We start from the raw sequence: 20,296 nt of genomic DNA on the forward strand, positions 1-20,296 counted from the left end.
ACAATACAATACAATACATTGATATTATAATTATTATTTGCTTTGTTATATTGTAAGACATTAATAATACTTCATAATAAATATTACATATGTTTGATTTTAACTTTATAATAATAAAAAACTTTTTTTTAAACAGAGATAACTTAGAAAAATGTGGGGTAAATTTATGTCTTGGGATTCACAACTTGGTACTCTAGGGTTAATGTATCCCCAAACGAAAAAGTCACAAAAGTGTTAGCTCAGGCAGTCTAGGGTGGGCAAGGGAACAGAGCCACATTGTCTTCGCCACTAAGACCAATCCAGCAATATCCAGAAGTTCATTGTTTAGGTAGCTACAAACATTGATGCCTCAATGAAGGGTTGCCCTGTTTTGTTAGAAGATGAAATTCTTGGAATCAGCAGCCACTACTGGAAACAACTACAATTGCACCATTTATAGGTAAGAGGTGCCCATCATGATCTCCTTACAGAAGAAATATGGCCTTAAAGCTTTTTGTGTGACAATGCACAGAAAATTTTACTCTTCAGCGAATCTCATTCATGCACCAGAATTTCACAAGGATTTTCAGTGCCTCCACAATCTCTCATTGCTGCAGTACTAAATACATAAACATCTCACATATTCCAACACACAAAAACTCTTTTGTTGCTTTTTCCTTATTTTGTCAAGGCACTGCCCTCTTAATGCTAACTGGTGGACACAATGCAAACACTGTGAGTTTGCAGTTCTATTCATGGTTGGTTGGCTGGATGCTTAAAGGGACCAAACTACTAGGTCATCAGTCCTTTTGTCCTTGAACAGACAGGTCTATATGTCTGCAGATCAGACAGAGCCTACCACACAAAACCCAGGGGAAGAAAACCCCAAGGTCTATCAATGTCAGCGAAGCTGAGGTATTAGACAAAAGGAAGACAGGGAGACGGAGGAAGAAAGGCAAGCAAGGTGCCCCATCAGCCCCCCCCCCCCACACACACACACACACTCTAACAAGAGATATTCTACTCCGAGATTGCCTTGGAAAGACTAGCAACACGGACATGAATAGAGAAGCACCCATACACACACGCACACACGCACACGCACACACGCACACGCACACACAAACACACACACACACACACACACACACACACACACACACACAGAGAGAGAGAGAGAGAGAGAGAGAGACGAGCAAGTCTAACTGATCGACCACATGAGGGGGGTGAGTAAAAGAGCAGGTAAGGTGAGGACCAGACTGGACAACTAAACACAGACAGCTGCAGCTCAGCCTGGGCAGAGCAGGCAACAGAGTGTTGCTGGGACGTGCTGAGAATGGAGAAAAATTGGTGGCGGAGGGCATCAGGACGAACCGAGTCTGAAAGACCTTGTGATAGGTCAAGATGAAGCTGTGGCTGAGGGATGCACCACGGAGGTGTACATGAGTGGGTTCAGAGGAGAAGTGGAAGAGGAAACAACTGAAGTTCAGAGAGGGGGCAGACCAGATGTGGATAGTGATCGTAATCCCTGATTAGGGCCACTGTTGCAGCAGCAGATGAATTAGCATGTTTTGAGAGAGGAGACAGTAGTTGAGATGCTTAGGGGAGCTGCGAATGTGGGTAGCATAACTGACAAGCTGTTGTTGGCAACTGATCCACAATGGAGGGACCACAGCCTCCACAACTAAGCTGTTCACAGGGATAGTTCAAAAGGCTCCTGTCGCAAGTCAAATCCCCCAGTGGTGTATCAGATCCAGTATCCACGAAACTGAGGGTGATCTTGAACTGTATGCCAGACTTCCGTAATCGAGGCGGGCCTGTATCAAAGTTTTCTAAAGTTGCAGAAGGGTAGTGCGATCTGCACCCAGCTGGTGTTACTGAAGATATGTATTAAGGTGCAGCCAGCACTTTCGCTTAAACTGGCAAAGATGGGGTATCCACGTCAACCAAGAATCGAAGACCATTCCTAAAAAGCGATGTACGTTCTGGTTGTGGGTGAATGGTACACTGTTGACAGAAGTGTATGAATCACGTCTCGGCAGCGGAAAATCGAAAGCCACGGCTATGCCTTTGTCTTTTGTATGGTGCCTTGCAGTTGACGTTCAGTTACACCCATACTAGAGGAGGAATACTAGAGGCAAAAGTCATCAGCATACAAGGAGGGTGATAATGAGGACCCTACAGCTACTGCTCGATCATTTATGGCTAATAGACAGAGAGGGGCTGTCAGTACAGAGCCCTGTGGGACTTCATTCTCTTGGATATGGGGGAGGGGGGGGGGGGTGTATTGTGGGAAGCACCAACTTGAACCTGGAATTATGGTGTGACAGGATGTTTTGGATGAAAATCAGGTGCAGACCCTGGAGACCTCACTTGTATAAGGTAGCAAGGATGTGGTGTTGCCATGTCGTGTCATAAGCCTTTTGGGGGTCAAAGAAACAGCTATAAGGAGATGACATCAGGCAAAAACTGTTTGGATGGCAGACTCCAGGTAAACCAGATTATCAGTAGTGGAACAGCCTCGGTGAAAACTTCCCTGGGAAGGAACCAAAAGACCCTGAGACTGAAAGAGCCAACACAGACACCGGCTCATCATGCATTCAAGCAATTTAAAGAGACCATTGATGACGCTTATTGGATGATAACTGTCGATCTCTAGAGGGTGCTTACCTGATTTCAGTACTGGACAATGATGCTTTCTCACCGCTGCGATGGGAACTCGCCCTCACTATAGGTGTGCCCTGGCTACAGATGTGGTTAAATATGGCAAGGATATGATGCTGACAATCTGCAAGTAGGTTTGGGGGTTGGTCATTTGGTTATGGATGTGGTCTGACCCTGCTGCTGTATCAGGACAGTGGCCAAGGATGCTGATGAATTCCCACTCACTGAATGGAGCATTATATGATTCCAGGTGGTGTGTAGAAAAGATAATTGCTTTCGCTCCAACCACTGTTTTAGGACACAAAAGGCTGGTTGACAATTTTCAGATGATGAGCATAGTGGAGAACAAAATGTTCAGCGATGGCACCTGGGTCAGTGTAGTCAATGCCACTCAAAGTAATACCAGGTACACCTACAGGTGTCTGGTATCCAAAGAGACAACTAATCTTATCCCAAACCTGTGAAGCAGAAGTACATAGTGCGGTGGTTGAAACGTACTGTTCCCAGCATTCTTGCTCCTGTCTTTTTATCAGGTGGCAGATCCGGGTACAGAGACACTTAAAGGCAACGAGATGCCCCAATCAATGGGTGCTGCTTATGGCACTGGAGTGCCAGCCTACGATCTCAAATGGCCTCTGCAATTTCCGGGAACCATCGTGGTACTGTCTCCCATCAGGGAGGGCCCAAGGAACAGAGGACCACTAAATCAGCTGCTGAAAGGATGGCTGTAGTTGTATGCTGGACTGCCTCATCGATATCGCCATATGGCAGGGAGCCATGGTCGACAGCAGAGGCAAAAGCACCCCAGTCAGCACTGTTGAGAGCCCATCTGTGCAGGCACCCAGGGGAGTGACACTGAGGGAGAGACAAGAAGATCAGGAAATGCTCACTATCACACAGGTCATCGACAAGGTGTGCAAGTAGAAAGGTTTATGGCCAAGAAGGTACCGTGTGCCACACTGAAGTGTGCAGAGTGCCAGTATTCAAGAGGCACAGTTATGTCAGTAAATTTTCCAGGTCTTTACCATGGCCAGTGATCATGGCTCCACCCCATGAAGGGTTATGGGCATTGAAATCACCCAAGATTAGGAAAGAGGGGGGGGGGGGGGTGGGGGAGGGGGAGCTAAGAAAACCACTGCAAACAATTTCTGAGACAGTTCACTGTTGGGAGGGAAGTAAACATTGCAGATGGTAATACCCTGAAATGCTCTTACCTAAACAGCCTCAGCCTCCAAAGTGGTATTAAGAGGCACGAGTTCACTATACAAAGTGTGTAGAACATACGTGCAAATTCCACCTGACACCACATCATATGTAGCAAGATTCTTATAATGTTCCCAGTATCCATGAAGATCTGGGGTCTGTGTTGTTAGAAATCAAGTCTCCTGAAGGGCAATGCAGAAGGCAGGTGATGTGCTCAAAAGATGATGTAGCTCAGCCAGGAGGTGGACAAAACTGCTACAATTCCAATGGAGAATAGTTTTGTCAATACACAGTGAGGCCACGAAGGGACCAAGAAGGCAGATTATGCCTTAGGGTGACCTTCTGCCATTGGTTGAGGGGTTATGGCATCAATATACATTGGTTCCGGGTTCCACTGTGTAGTGCAAACTGGGACTTCAGGGGCCACCGGACACTCTGCCTCAGCCACAGGAGTGGAAGAGGCAGGATCTGGTGGCATGGGGGCCACCAAAATGTCCTCCTTCTTGGAGGACTTTCTCTTGTCTTTCCTCTCCTTACAGGGTTTTGATGATTGCAAGGGCTTCACTGAATCTGTTTCAGGTAATAATGGTAATCGCAAAGACCTGCTACCAGCAGCCTGTGGCTTCTTCACTCATTGGCTAGTATCCAGTTGTAGACCAGCAAAACCCTTCGACGAAAGTGTCCTGAGGGACTCCTCCCTGGCAAGCAAGGCCGGAGAAATGTGATTTGTCTCTGGTTGGGAGATGGGGGCCAATGTCCCTGGTAGGTAGGAAGCCACTGATCCCAAAGTAGGTGTGGAGGAAGTAGCAAGCGTAGAGCCCCCAACCATCACAGGGCAGCCATGCTTGAGTGGTCCTGCACGCCCACTGTAGGAGGTGTAACAGGCGGGAGTACCGTCACCAAAAGGTGGCGACGTTGTCATAGCTGTAGCATACGACATTATTTGACAAGCTGGGTGCAGCCACTCATGCTTATTCTTGGTCTCTTGGCACTAAGTTTGATAAATCCTTGTACTCTTGAATTTTCTTTCCTCTTGGTAAACAGTGCAATCTGGTGAGCAAAGAGAATAGTACTCTCCACGGTTGACAGAGATGGGAGAATGCACACAGGGAGCATTTGCATCCAGTGCTCATCCAGTGTCTCTACAGATGGGGATAATGCTACAAAGCAAATACGTGTCTCCAAATTTCAAGCACTTCAAGCACCACATAGGCGGAGATAACATACGGTTTGACATGGTCCCCTATGTACATAACGGACACAGTGTACACCTTGTCACTCCAAGTTAGCAGGTAGCTCAGCATCAGATAGTAAGAGAAGGTCTCTTTGGAAAAGAAGCCTGGAACTAAATTTAGACTGTTAAAGGGTGTGACAGTCACTAGTATGTCAATCAGCTTGCTACAAGCGAGCAGTGCCCATGACTGGGCAGGGGATGCCATTTTGATCAGAAGTGACCCACTTTTCATTTTAGAGGTGGCTGCCACTTCCCCGAACTTGTCTTCTAAGCTCTCCGAAAAGAACAATGGCGCTGTGGCCAAGAAGGAAACCCCATCAGTCCATGTACAAACCAAGTACTGTGGGAAGTATTGCTCTGCTTGCTCCTTAGCCCTACATTCCTCCCACGATGTAGCAAAGGACAGAAACATTTTACACTTGTATCTCTGTGTTGTATCTCTCTGCATTGAAAGAGGACTGTTCTTTCATAGAGATGCTGGGACCATATGGCCACCAGAGGGAGATAAAGTCATCCGCTTCATCTGCAGCTGACCACCATGGTGCCACCACTGAAAATGGAGGCTCTCCCCATGGGCAACAACCAGCCTCAGCAATGGCTGCTTGGCCAGTAATCTGTTGCTCGGAGTCCCTGTGGCCCAGTTACAATGAGCACATACTCCTTGGCATGCATGGGGAGTCTTCAGCTCAAGCTCCAACAATGTGATCCCTGTGCAGTCAGGATGGTTACCTTGCTGAGTTTTGGGTGTATTACTGTGTGAATAGGGTGCACAGATGGAAAGGCACAAAGGTGGAGCACACACCACACTGGGTGACTTTGCCTGCACTATCTGCAATTCTGAAGAATTTTGAAAATTGGTGGCAGGTCAAAGTCAACAATGGGGACCACGCGTTTATTTGATGAAAAGCTGTAAAACACACCTAAGTGGAAACTCGAGGCCAATCACAAACCAGTTACAAGCAGGGTTGATACCAAGAAAACCATCCAATGAAGAGGCAGAGGGAGAAAGGGATAGTTGAAATATAAGCGTGCAGTGCAGAAAGGAAGTAATCCTGCAAAGGTCGTGGCACCACAGTAGCCAAGCACATACTCACAAAAGAGTTGTGAACCCCCCAGCAGTTCTATTAATGTGTCAATCAAATTCATACATGTAATACTTTGGAAAATATAGACCCTGACAATGAATGAATATTTCATAGTAGTCTTGTATATTTTGTAACAAGCATTTGAAATGTGATAGGTTATCTCCACATGACTGATTAATGGTGTACTTTTGAGTATTGTTTTACCAAGTTGTTAATTCCATTTATTGCAAAATGTTTCAATGACTCACCCAGTTCTCCCCTTGAGGTGCTATGAATTATGCTTTTATGAGTACTCTGTAACTGAACTCCAGCCGACTGTTGCCCTGCACTGCTGTTTATAGCTGAGTTCGATTCCCAACATCTGCTATACCCTTTGATGACCTTTATTGCAGATCCCACCTTGGTATTACATGAAATGTAAATTATTTCAGCATTTCTCGTCTCTGATGGACGTGACGGTCAGCGAGATCATGATAAATCAAGTGCCGGACCCCAAGCCTTGTTTAAATTGAAAACTCCGTCTCTGTTTATTAGTTTTTCTGATACCTATTTCAATAGACTCCTTAATTATGCTATCCCCAAAACTTGGTGTTTAGATCACAATTACATATTACGCTGTCCCCAAAACTTGGCATTTACACCGCAATTAGATATCTAGGCATAACATTAAGTGACATGATCATCAGTTGTAGGAAAGATGAATGGCTGAGTTCAGTTTATTGGGTGAATTCCAGGACTGTGTAGCTCATCTATAAGGGATATGGCATGTAGAACATTGTGTGACCCATTTTTGAGTACCGCTCAAGTGTGTGTCGTATCTCCCCACCAGGTCAGGTTGAAAGACACCGAAGCAATTCAGAGGCATGTTCCAAGTTTTGTTACTGGCAGGTACAATCAACAAGCGAATGTTACAGAAATGTTCCATGAACTAAATGTGAATTGTTGGGGGGAACTGATGTCCTTTTTCTGAAAAATTACTGAAAAAGTTTAGAGAATTGGCATTTGCAACAAACTTTAAAATGATCCTTCTGCCACCAACATATACCTCGCATAAGGACCATAAAGACAAGGGATATTAAACTCTAATCCTCCTCTTTACTTTTTGAAAATGCATTTTATGACTTGGTAACATGTCACCTGCAAACAGTTGATAAATGATGTTTCTTTTGTTTTAAGAGTAATTATTTTTGTAAAAGAGTATTTATTTCTAATTTTGCTCATCAGACATGGGTTTCTTCATATATTAATTATTGTAATGGTAACACATTAAAAATTTACGGCTCTGCTCAGCAGTATCATTAACACAAAGTAATGTGCAATGAATGTGAATTTCTGAAGGCGCTCATCTCTGATGAACAAAACTAGTAACAAATCAAATAAAATGCAACCTGGGGCATTTTATCTGCGCATTAACTATGTAGCTGACAAGCAAAGGAAAAGCACTAAAATATTACTGTTATTAAGATTTATTATATGTGTTATCATTAATAACTAAAATATATAACAGTAATTTTCTTCTAGAAACTCCTGTAGTAGCAGATGTTATGTGAAATACAATTTTATGTAAGACTAAAAAATTTCTCTCAGAAACACCAGCAACTAATACAATGGCGAAATCAGCCTACTTTTTGGTGATGGTATAATAAGAATAAACCATATTTCTATTACCTGTAATAACGGCCTGGGTAGCCTTAAGTTCTTGACTGTATCTGGATTTGTCATGGCTCTCCAGGCGTCTGGTGCTTTGGTTGCAAATTCTATCTTCCCTGCAACTGTCACATGATGACGTCCCAAGAAGACTTCCTTCACATAATCAGCCAAAAATGCCTTCAGTGTACAGTGACTGTTTGAGATACACCCAGTTTCTTTTTCAGTTTCTTCAATGAATTTCATCAGTGGAATGAAGATGTATATGATATTCTGAGGATCTGGTTGGCATACCAGTTGCTTAGGCTTTTTAGGGTGCACTGGATCTTCATAGTCCTATAAAAAGTAATGACACTATGTATGATTGAATCACATTAAAAAAGGAAGTAATGTTATGTTATTTACAATGGCATTACATACTATACATTAAGGATGTAATGTTAGGTTATTTAGAATGGCATTATATACTGACAAAATTTATAATAGCTACGTCTTCTTAAAATGTAGGCCGATATCAGATGGTGAATATGGAGCCGTTGTGGGTGGATATAGATGCTCATTGAAAAAATTCTAGAGTGGAAATAAACAAATAAGAGGAAAGCTTACCATCCTCCTGCAGATGATTGATGGGCTGTGAATACACACATTCTAAATCCAGTAAGCAGGTAAGAATATTGAGGTTTAACACTCTGTCAACATGATCCTTAGATATGGGCCACAAGTTCGAACTGAGTAGGGCCAGTGAAGGAAATTAGCTTTGTCCTTTTCAGTAGGACCATCCAAGCAATTACCTTCATCAAATTAGTGGAAAAGTGGGAAACTTAAATCAGGAAACCTAGAACTGGATTAGAGCTCCAGCCCTCCCAAACGTCAGTGTCATAAATATTATGTCACCTCACTTGATTATATACGCTTATATACCTCATCAGATCAGGTTGCAATATAAAGATAAGTCATAGAGCTAGAAAATTGTGGGAAGACCTGCATGGGAACAATACATGGTCCTGAACTGCGAATGATTCCTCAATGAACATTTATAACATACTACACATACAAAACAGGATGACCGATTAGTTTTCAGTTATGATTGGAAGTTCACTGGAAACAGTAACAACCATAAAACATCTCTGAGTATGTGTCTGGGGCAAAGCAGTAGTATAACCACATAAAACTAGGTGCAGGAGACGCAGATGGGAGGCATATTCAGTGGAAGAATCCCAACAAACTGTAATTATTCCACAAAGGCAATAGCTTACAAAACATTCATTTGCCTGATTTATAATGCTACTACTCTGAGACGTCTTTACCAAGCATGCTCAAACTATGTGACTGAGAAGATTCAAAGAAGAGCAGCTTGTTTCATCATGAGTTCAGCCACTGGGCATGGAACTGTCATGAGGATGCCCTTGTAACACCACAGGCACTGTAAAGATGAAGCATGCGTAACATAGTCAATAACTGCCAGCATTCTGAGAATTCACTTGGAACAAGATTCAAGCAAAAGAATGCTTCCAACAAGATAAATTTCACAAAATGACCAATATGGTAAAACTAGTTAAGTCTGAGCTCACGCAGAGGCTTATCAACAATTGTTCTCTCCCTGCACCTTTTAGAAATGGAACAGGAGTTTATATGAGGTATGTTCCACAACCATCATGAAATGGCTTACAGATATAGATGCAGAAATTAGAAGATCATCAGCCCCAGGTGTCACTATAGAGACAGCACAAGTTGCCTTAACCCTTGTTGGGAGAATAAGTGCAACTCTGAATGAGTACTGTAACATCGCAGCTATTTACATGGCTCCAGAGTTTTGCAGTAAGTTTTATTCCGTTAGGTCAAGCTGTATTGGATGCTGGCAATGAAGTCTCCAGCCCTGGCTGTTGTGTAGTCGACTGCTGGCATCATAATGCCATCTGTCGCGGTGTGTGGACTGTGAGAACTGCTCTGTATGGAGCATATTAAGATTATGTATTCTTCTCACCTAAGAAACTAAATAACTTTGATAAATATGATCTGTTTGTTTTCAAATTTGGTATAGGAACTTTTATAATTTAGAAGAACAGTGTGTAAAATTTTCATACAGATAACTTTAATAGTTTTGAAAATATAAAAAAACCTATTAAAAAAAGTACTTAACTGACACTTAGTAAAGTAAATTCAGATTGGAATCATGACAGTTTAAGTTTCTTTGTCATTTGCAAATACTAACAGCACTCTCAGTGCACACAAGTTATTTTTAAAGAATTTTAATTCTAAACTTTTAATAATTTTGCTTTCGTAAGGAAAGTAATAGTTTAAAAGTTGATATTTATATTTTTTGTTAGGGTGGGAATAGATGAGAGTGAATGTGAGTGTGTATGTGGGGACATGCGTCAAATTTCAATTTTATAATGTATTACACCATCTGTAACTAGCAAGTGTTACATAACCAGGATGTCCTGAAAACGGTGAATACTCCTAACTGGTGGCCGACATGTCTAGGAGAGTTTGCTTTTTTAATACGGCAGCCAGAAAGATAGTAAGAGGATACTTAATTCTAAAGCACATTTCAAGCATAGTTTTCTTTTTAATTTTCATTTGGTTTGGTTTTGTGGAACATTTTGTGAATTTTTGCAATATGAAATGACGTAGATGCATCTGCGAATGCTGATTGGAGTAAAGCGGTTTGCGCACAAAATTGATCATGAAGGGTTAATCTGACTGGATAATCGTTTTGATCAACCAATGAGAGAAAAGTCTTTTGCGTGTAATTGAATGAGTTCTATGCCCTGTGAGCGACGGCATTCAGCCAGTTGTGGAGTCGCTGTCATACGAGAAGGTCATGTTAAATGTGTCCAAAAAAATTATCTGTAAGATGAAGAAAGGAGGGTTAAATAGCACTCGGTTTATACCACCGTGCTAGCAGATGCAATTACGGACATTTCGGTCAAGTTTTGAGAGGTTTTGGAATGTTGGTTGCAGAATAAACTGCGAGTGAAAGTATTGGCCTTTGTGAATATTCTGCGTGGCATGTTCCGTATGCACGTACAGAACATTTTGGTGAGTATCTTCTTTCGAAGAATCCACTGAAAAGTACCGAATGTCAACTTGTTTTGTAACAGTGTGTTGGCTGTGTGAATCTCGTAATATTTCAGGTTGGACTTAGCACATTTCTGGCTGTCTTACGTGTGATGTAAGCTGCACAAACTAGTAGTAGATGTACTACCAACATAAATGTGGACTTGGAGACACAATAAATTAAAAGGACTGTACTACAACATCAGTATCTACAAAGAAAGATTTTCAATGAAGGGAGGAAGCACCCACTTTGCCCGTTATTAATAGAGATTTACAGGTTTATCTCATTACTGGAGTTACATGGACTTTGTAATTGTAAGTATGGATGATGGTTTTCTTTAATGCTGCATTTCTCATGGTCTACATAGTATCAGCAAATGCAGAGCAACGGGTGGTGAATGGACACTCTACTGAGGTAGGTGGGCATTAAATAAATTGCAAAACAAGACCCGTGAACACTGCCCCGCCACAGTACTTTTACATATGCACATCATGTGTAGTGTGGAGTCTTACTGTGACTAGTTAAAAGGGAAATAGACAAACCAAACATGATAACATCCTAATTAAGACTCTTCCAGACAGATAGAAGAGCTTTTGTGCACCTAAAACTCTTCTTCACTCACACAGCAAATGCACATCAGAAGGTAATTCTCAATGACAGGTCCTTTTTTACTTTTGCAGAAAATGCACAGTATCTAATGAAAAGTATCCAAACGCAAATACCTATTGCAGAATTGACCACTAGATGTCATGAGAGACAGACCCATCAATATAATAGAAGGCAGGGAGTATTGTGTTGTCAGTAGAGAAGCAGTGATAGCAGAATGGGGTAGTCAGCAGAGCTCAGTGACTTCGAACATGTACTAGTTACTGGATGTCACCTGAACAACAAATGCATCAGGAAAATTTCAACACTTCTAAAGCTGGCCAAGTTGACTGCAGCTTATGTGACTGTGGAGTGACAGCATGAAGGAACAACCACAGCTAAACAAAAGTCACGCAGACATCATGAACTGATGCACAGAGACTGCTGAATATTGCGGAGGATGGTTGTAAAAAATCACAAGAAACCAGCGGAAGGAAGCACTTCTGAGTTCTGGCATACTACCTGTAGTCCAGCTAGCAAAATGACTGTGTATGGGGAACTAAAAAGAATGGGGTACATTGGTTGAGCAGCTCCTCATAAGTGATGTATTTCTGCAGTCGATGCTAAGCACCACCTGCGGAGGTGTAAAGAGCAAAACCACTGCACAATATATGACTGGAAACAAATAATTTGGCGTGATTAATCATGCTATGCACTTTGGCAATCAGATGGAAGGGTTTGGTTTTGAGAAATTCCTGGAGAACATTACCTCCCATCACGTGTAGTGCCAAAAGTGAAGTACGGAGGGAGCAGTGTTTCGATAATGGGGTGTTTTAAATGATTAATGTGTTGCCCCTTATTGTGCTTGAGAAGACATTAAATGCAGATGGACACGAACACATTTTACAGCATTGAGTACTGTGTATTTTAGAGGAAAAGGTCAGAGACGATGATTGTATCAGCGTGACAATGCATTCCATCATAAAGTATCATCTGAGAGGCAATGGTTGTGGACAAAAACATTGCTGAACTGGAGTGGTTTGACAATGGTCCCAATCTGAGCTCAATGGAACACCTTCGGCTCGAATTAGAACACCAACTTTGCTCCCGACCCAGCGACCAACACTGCTCAAACCAAAGACGAGCTGTGTTGTGCTTTACAATTTTTGTTGTTTTTTTATATAATATGAGGACTATAAAGTGTTCTTTGTAATATTGTACAGAAGGTGTAAAACAACCAATGAAATGCAAAATCCATGAATTTCACACATTTGTTTACATATATCACCTGACTTATAGTATTTGCTTTGTGTCCAAGTGAAGTCATGTGTGTCAGATAAACTTACTTTGAAAACCAAGCTCCTAAAACTTTATGAAAAATTTAAACTTGCTTTTTGTGTTGATTATATCAAAAATTATGCAACTGTCATGCCTACACTGCATTTTTCACAACATTAATTTCCATGAAAATTGTATTTTGTATTATAGCAACAGTCTTTATGTACATTTGTGTTACGTACAATTTTTGCAGTAGCATTCTTGTTAAAAAAAAATTGTCACTCACAGGCATGTGTTTGTGTGTCAACAAGATTAATTAAAGTTATTTTTTTTCTGTTAAGTAAAACACTGCATCAGCCACAAGACAGCTCCACTGAGAATACTATTCGCAAGCACGTCACAAGTTAGTTGCTATTCACAGGCAAGCTGTAAATCAAACTGACTGCTACCACACAGTTGGAACCTGCTGCAAATGTTGCTACCACACAGTTGGAACCTGCTGCAAATGTATCAGTTGGGAGGCCCACCGAGAGACATGCCCGGGAAATATCAAAGTTACCTCAAGTACTATCCTCTCTCAAGGATAGCGTCTCCTGTACATGAAATACAAGATCTATCACCACTCGTCCACTTGACTGAGAGGTGTGTGACAGGTATAGGTACCCTGCACAGGGGAGGCAGGGACCAGAGGGAACTGCTCTAACAAGGCAGTTCCATAAATAGATGAGGCTACAGGCTGCACCAAAGACACCTCTTTTCTGGACTTCGAGATGATACTTGGATCATTCTAGTGACTGAAAGAGAAAGTTGCTAATGAAATTTAAATGAAGCTCACAATCTGCTGCATTGTCCACAGAACTGATCATAGGCCCCCACTTTCTGAGTTGAGCAGAAGGCAAGACTTTGAAGAGTCTATGAGAAGCCTGGCTACGATTTCCTATACTTGCACCATAGGGCTGGAAACTGTACAATCTTCCTAAATAACACTAGGTGGGCACTATACATCAGAGGCTGCTATTCAGGTAGCTGTCTGTGTGAGAAGTACATACAATTAGATTAGGTGATTCTCAATTCAGTGCAGATAACAGCTCTAGGAGACAAGAAATTCAAATCCATCAAAATAGAAACTGAAGCTGCATTTGAGATTGTTTGAGCAAGACACAGTATCAAATCTAGGCATAAACTTATAACTGAACCTTTCTATCAACCACCACAGTTTTTCACATGTTAGGTACTGCAAGACATCCTGTGAAACAACACTAAGTGGTTTTTCTGAAAAATGTCTAGAGCAGAATTCCTTAAGTCCATTCTTGATGAACTAATGCCATCAAACTGACCTGACCTCTTTGAGGATATCTTCACTGAGACTGATACTAGTGACCACGAGGCAGTTATAGTAACAAGGATTACCAAACTGTCCGCCCCGGTAGCTGAGTGGTCAGCGCGACAGAATGTCAATCCTAATGGCCCAGGTTCGATTCCTGGCTGGATCGGAGATTTCCTCTGCTCAGGGATTGGGTCTTGTGTTGTCCTAATCATCATTATTTCATCATCATTGACATGCAAGTTAACAAAGTGGTGTCAAATCGAAAGACTTGCACCCGGCGAACGGTCTACCCGACGGGAGGCCCTAGTCACACGACATTTTTATTACCAAAGTACAAAGGACAACTAAAACCAATACAAAGTTTTATTTATTGAACAAGCTAGATATAGAGGCAGCAGTGTCATGTCTCAGATATAAACTTGAAACAGTTAGCTCCGAACATGACCATGCAAAAGATCTGTGGCTGAAATTAAAAAAAGGGACCCTGACATTTCACTAGATATATATGTCCCTAATAGAACAGTCCTTGGTCATGTCTCAGATATAAACTTGAAACAGTTAGCTCCGAACATGACCATGCAAAAGATCTGTGGCTGAAATTAAAAAAAGGGACCCTGACATTTCACTAGATATATATGTCCCTAATAGAACAGTCCTTGATAGGTGGGACTCTTCATGTTATACAATCATTGTACAGAAAATTCTAAGGAAATAGCAACTATCGAATAGTAGATGTAAAACCGAGAATAGTGCTATAGGTAGTGCTACAGGTAAAGATATATTAACAGAAATGTAGCTGGCTGTCAAAAGAGCAATTTGTGAAGCATTCAAAGATTAGCGTAGCATTATATTGTCAAAAAAACCACTCACTCACAGAACCCAACAAATTTATAAAGGCTGTCAGTGGCAGGAATGGTAATGCTCAGACACCAATGGATCAAACAGGAAATGAAACTGAAGGTAGCAAATCATTTTCAAATATTATTTTACTAATAAATATACACAAGTATTACCAATTTAATTCTAACAACACTAAAAAGTTGAGTGATACAGGTATCAGTGTTGATGGCATTGTGAAAAAACTGAAAATGGTAAAGCTGTATACAGTTAAAGGGACCAATGGAATTCTATACCGAATCTGCAGCTAAGCTAGCCCCTCCTTTAAGCATAATTCAGTATCTGCAGGTCCCTGAAGAAGAAAAGGTCAGATGGAGTATCAAACTGGACTGGACTGAGGATATCTTGGCAAGGAGGACAGAGCATGTTATCTTGGAAGGAATGTAATTGACAGATCTAGAAATAACTTCAGAAGTGCCACAGAGAAGTGTGTTGGAACCTTTGCTGCATACATTGTATACTAATGACCTTGCTGATAACATTAATAGCAACGTCAGACAATTTTTAGATGATGCAGTTATTATACAAAGTATCACCTGAAAAAATAGCACAAATGCAAGTCATGTCCAGAAAATAATAACAATTTTGGAAAAAACTCATAAAAACAATTTTCCAAACCAAAATTTATTTTTACAAGAGAGAGTTTTTCTTAAACTTTTTTTCTACATAATTGCCACCATTGTTCACAGATTTATCCCAGTGAGAAACCAACTTTTCTATGTCCTCTTCATAGAAAGATGCTGTCAGTGAAGACTGCCACTGCTGAGCACTATTTTTTGCATCATCGTCACTGTCAAATAGTCTTCCTCCAAAATCATGCTTCAAGTTCAGAACAAGTGATAGTCAGAAGGTGCGAGAATGGGACTATAAAGCAGATGATCTAACTGCTCCCCCTCAAATTGCTGAATAACATTTTGAATGGTGCGAGCAGAATGGGAACATTATCATGAAGCAGCACAATGCCTTGACTGAGAATTCCTTTTGTTTCAAATTGCTTTTTGTTTCAAATTTTTGTGATATTAAATAATAGTGTCGAAAGGATGATGGCTGGATTCCCCAAGTCCTCCCAAGAAGCTACAGAGATATCTATCCACTCAGGCAGCATCATAAATACCTTAGGAAGGTTAATAGAATTTCTACATGGTTATTATGCCAGAGATTCATTGTTACTGATAGCCATCCAATCAGTACGCAGTTCATCTTTGAGCTGAGGGTGGTTTCTTTTTAGATCCCATTCTCATAATCTGGACAGTAAGGTTAAGAGCCTCAACACTCTTCAACACTCAACTTTCCACCACCACAGCCAGTGGTGGTTTATGAAGCACACCAAGAGCTTACAGACATCCAGCAGCACTGACAACTTCTGAGAGAACTCTACCTACCACTACTGATGGAGTTCTTTGAGACACTTATTGCTTGACATAACTTAAGTTATGTGAAGCTGCAGCAAAAAATTTTTTTAGTCAATATGTTTTCCACGGCCTACAGATGATTGTTAGAAAAAGCTTGAATAAATAATGCTTAGGGAAAACCTCCAGTTGTGAACATAGATCATTGCCTCACTTTCAGGCATCAGGAAGGGACTGCACAGCTGCTCCTGTAAGCAGCTATGCTGGGACAGGCCTCTGACTGAATTTTCACTCACACTAACATGCAGTTATCAATTGCTCACTTTGACAGTTCTATGACGTGTTCTAGCAATTCAAGTTCCATGTAATTTTTCGATAAGCATGATCCCTTTTTCTCTCTCAGATGGTACACTTCTAAGGGTTGATCACATAATACATCACGGATGCAAATTGAATGTATAAGTTCAATCTGATTTAAAACCAAAGATATTGAATACTTTGGATGGTACTAGCAAAAGAGGAGGATAGCTTTTATTTTTCGAAATAAGTACATGTAATCAGTAATGTTTAAACAGGACACTATAACCCACCCAAAATTGGTATTGCATCATCCCACAGTTTTGTCCTCACTAATGAGTATTACAATATTAACATGTTACCATCAATGGAGACACAAAAACAGACTAGCAAGTGGAATCTTACTCTTCAGAAAACTTATGGTGAGAATTCCTCTCTTAAAGGATAAAACTATTATATCTCTAGATCCAGCCCACAATTTGCTATTCAGCCACTATCTCTGTGTGTGCGTGTGTGTATGTGTGTCTACTGCTGACAAAGGCCTTAATGGCCGAAAGCTTTAATTGTGTGAATCTTTTTATTGTGCCTATCATGACTCAGCATCTCCGCTATATGGTGAGTAGCAACTTTCCTTCTCTGGTATTAATAAACAATGCCTTGTATATTATTTCACATCTGTTACCTTCCCAGTGGGATGGAATGTTTACACTGCAGTTAGATCAAGGAATGCACACTTTCAGGTTAAAGATCTGGCCACATAATACTTTTCTTGTGCGAAATTTGTCTGTTGTTTAATGAGGGTCTGGCCTGCATGTCGCGATATTCGGTTCAAGATCATTCTTTCCAGTAATTTGTAGAACTGACAAAAAACTGAGACTGGTTGAATATTCTTGCAGTCTGTTGGTGACTTGCAAGGTTTCGGTAAGACTACTACTTTAGCTTTATACTAGATTTCGGGTAACTGTGATTTGGAGACACAGTTATTAATTAGAATTACATTCCAAAATTTTAGTGCCTTGTCCAAATATGTGTATTTGTTCTACTTGTATATTATCTTGTCCTGGAGTTTTCTTATTCTTCATGCAAAGCATGGCAGCCTCTAGTTACTACGAAGTGAAAGGGCAAACAAGATAATGAATCATTCTCTTCAGCATATCTTTGTAGCTTTGTCCTTTCATGTCTTTCAGATTTTTAGTTAGCCACAAGGATTACACTGGCATCAGTGGATATGGTGACATAGTTTGGAAATTCACCTGCTGACTTACTGCATTTTGTGAAAACATTGCTCTCAGTGTTCAGTTAAAGTCATGTCTAATGGGTGACTCCACGAAGGAAGTTTATGGTTTAATGTCTCGATGATAAGATCACTGGAGATGAAGTACATGGTTGGATAAGACAGACTTTTCAAAGAACCTTCCTACCATTTGCCTTCAGGGTTTAAGAGTGTTGATAGCTAGAGGGTGATTTGAACTGCACTCCAATTTTTAAATCAGTGCATCACCTTGGCCAGTGGCTAATCCGACAGATGATGAATACACAAAATTCTGCCCGAAGAAGGTTCATGTGAAATTGAACACTTGAACTTTATGAAGTGCATGTAAAACTGCGGAACAGTGTGAAGTTCATCAAAATCAGGCAAAGCAGTTTGGTTGCACTAGTGTCAGATCCTATAACTCTGTTGGAAAAACTGTTTAACTTTGAGCATATTAATGGTGAAAGTCTGATGGTGCTTTCCAACAGACAGATGAGGCAACTTAGTCTTAATACTAGTTATTTATCAAGTTATGATTAACATTAATGACAAACACAAAATAGCATTTCCATGTCAGCCACATTCATTATTTAAAAAGAGAGAAAAGAAAAAAAAAATATGTCCCACAAGCACATTATTTGATCTCATTTTATGAATGGCACACATACTTCAGTTGAACAAATTATTATTCACCGTGTAATTTCCCGATAACTGATGAAAACAGTCTACTTAGTTTACAAGGAAATAATGTTTATAATGAGATACCCATAATTTAAGATCTGTAAGGAGCATATGGAGTTAATAAATGCAGTGAGCTAATAGAAATCTATGGCTAAATTAGTGTAGCCGTCATTCTCCTACTCTCCGTAAGCATTTTTTTTCCCTAAAAATATTTTATTTCCAAAATCCAGCACCATTGCTTTGTAGCTTCGATACTTTTGATTCCCAAATGTCTACTTTCACAAGGGGAATCGCTAAAATTTGCCAAATGTTTTATCCGGAAAATCTCATTTTTTGCTATTTTTTGCAGGTTCTATGAATCCCCATGGAAATAGAAATAATACCCATAAGGCAGTATGTATAATTTAGCCTTTTTCAGATAATCTAGGTCATAGTTAAACAGACTTGTTTTGCTTATTATTGATCTGTTTTTTCTGATTTTGCTACCTTTCCAATCATAAACTGAAATATAAAAACAAATTCCAAATTTTATTCCTAAGCACATTTAAGTTTTTAGGACATTTCTTCAGGCAGCCTACGGTACTCATTTACAATGTCAACATCACATAGTCGGTTTTCTTTTAAAGTGTATAGAACTAAGGTTATGCAGCCAACTTGGTAACATTTCTAGTCAGCCACTAGCCATAATGTACAATTATGTAGTGATTCAATCTGCAGTTCATTATCAAATTGGAAACTTTATGTTATTACTCAGAATATACACAATAGTCAAAGTGTGCTATAAATATCATGCCACTCTATCAAATCAGTTGTAGTGGAGGTGATGTGTTATCCTGTGTTATGTGAACTATATAAATTAAGAAATGCAAGCTGTTTATCATAATTTCTCTTGTTGTCAACAAATGTGAAAATATTAAAGTTAATTTCTACAGTGCTGTATTCACCATTTAACAAAACTGCCAATAAACCATATGTTTACAGGAAGACTGACATCAAGAAAAGCACCTAACAAGTGCAGAAACAAGGTCAGTAACGTAAAAATGTGTTCGTAGTACATATCTCATTTAGTAATAACATTGCTTAACTGAACTACACCAAAGAATGATAGCCCAAAATCACCTAGAGATTTACAACTCAATCAGTATATTATCTATATCAGAGGCCTTGGAAGAGATGCTTTATGAATGGCTAATGGACTACGTAAGAGAGTAAGTTGGAGCCATCTACTTGTTGTTCTACCATTCCTACCATCCCTAACATAATATTTTTCTTTTATGATTTTAGTTACATGAACAACATACATGACTGTTACACAAATTAACTATTTCCTTATTCAGGCAGAGAATCTCAAACTTTTATTGTTCAGTCTCATTTCCAGATTACAGATGCTTACAGCCTGATAGGTTTACCTAGAAATAATTTTTATGAAGAAATATTCATAATTTGAGGATCAGTACAATTATGTGGAGACAGAATTTTGAGTGAGTTGATAAGTAGTTTTGACTGAATGTTGTACCTCAGGTTAAAGCCCTCATTCCCCTTCCTTAGCAAGCACCTTACTGTTTCCAAATCCTTCGTATTTCAAGAGTTATTTGTAATTAAAGTTTGCATCTTCCACAATGTTCCATTTTTAAATCTAATTAATTAGAAAATCCAGTTACATAGTTTCATAGCCCTAATCTTTCTGAATACAAAAATACACACTTTCACAAGGGAAACAAATTAGTTTTCAAATTATTCAATCTAAAAAATTACAT

General features: G+C 40.2%; 1 protein-coding gene across 2 annotated transcripts in view; it reads right to left on the minus strand.

Moving 5' to 3' along the window:
- LOC124612780 (exocyst complex component 4) overlaps positions 1-20,296 on the minus strand; it is a 242,963-nt gene that overhangs the window by 95,132 nt on the left and 127,535 nt on the right. For both annotated transcript variants that reach the window (XM_047141177.1, XM_047141175.1), the window contains exon 9: positions 7,834-8,148. In XM_047141177.1, coding sequence (XP_046997133.1) covers positions 7,834-8,148 — 315 coding nt within the window. The remainder of the gene's footprint in view (positions 1-7,833; positions 8,149-20,296) is intronic.

This window comes from Schistocerca americana, chromosome 4 (assembly GCF_021461395.2).
Source record: "Schistocerca americana isolate TAMUIC-IGC-003095 chromosome 4, iqSchAmer2.1, whole genome shotgun sequence".
Lineage (NCBI taxonomy): Eukaryota > Metazoa > Arthropoda > Insecta > Orthoptera > Acrididae > Schistocerca > Schistocerca americana.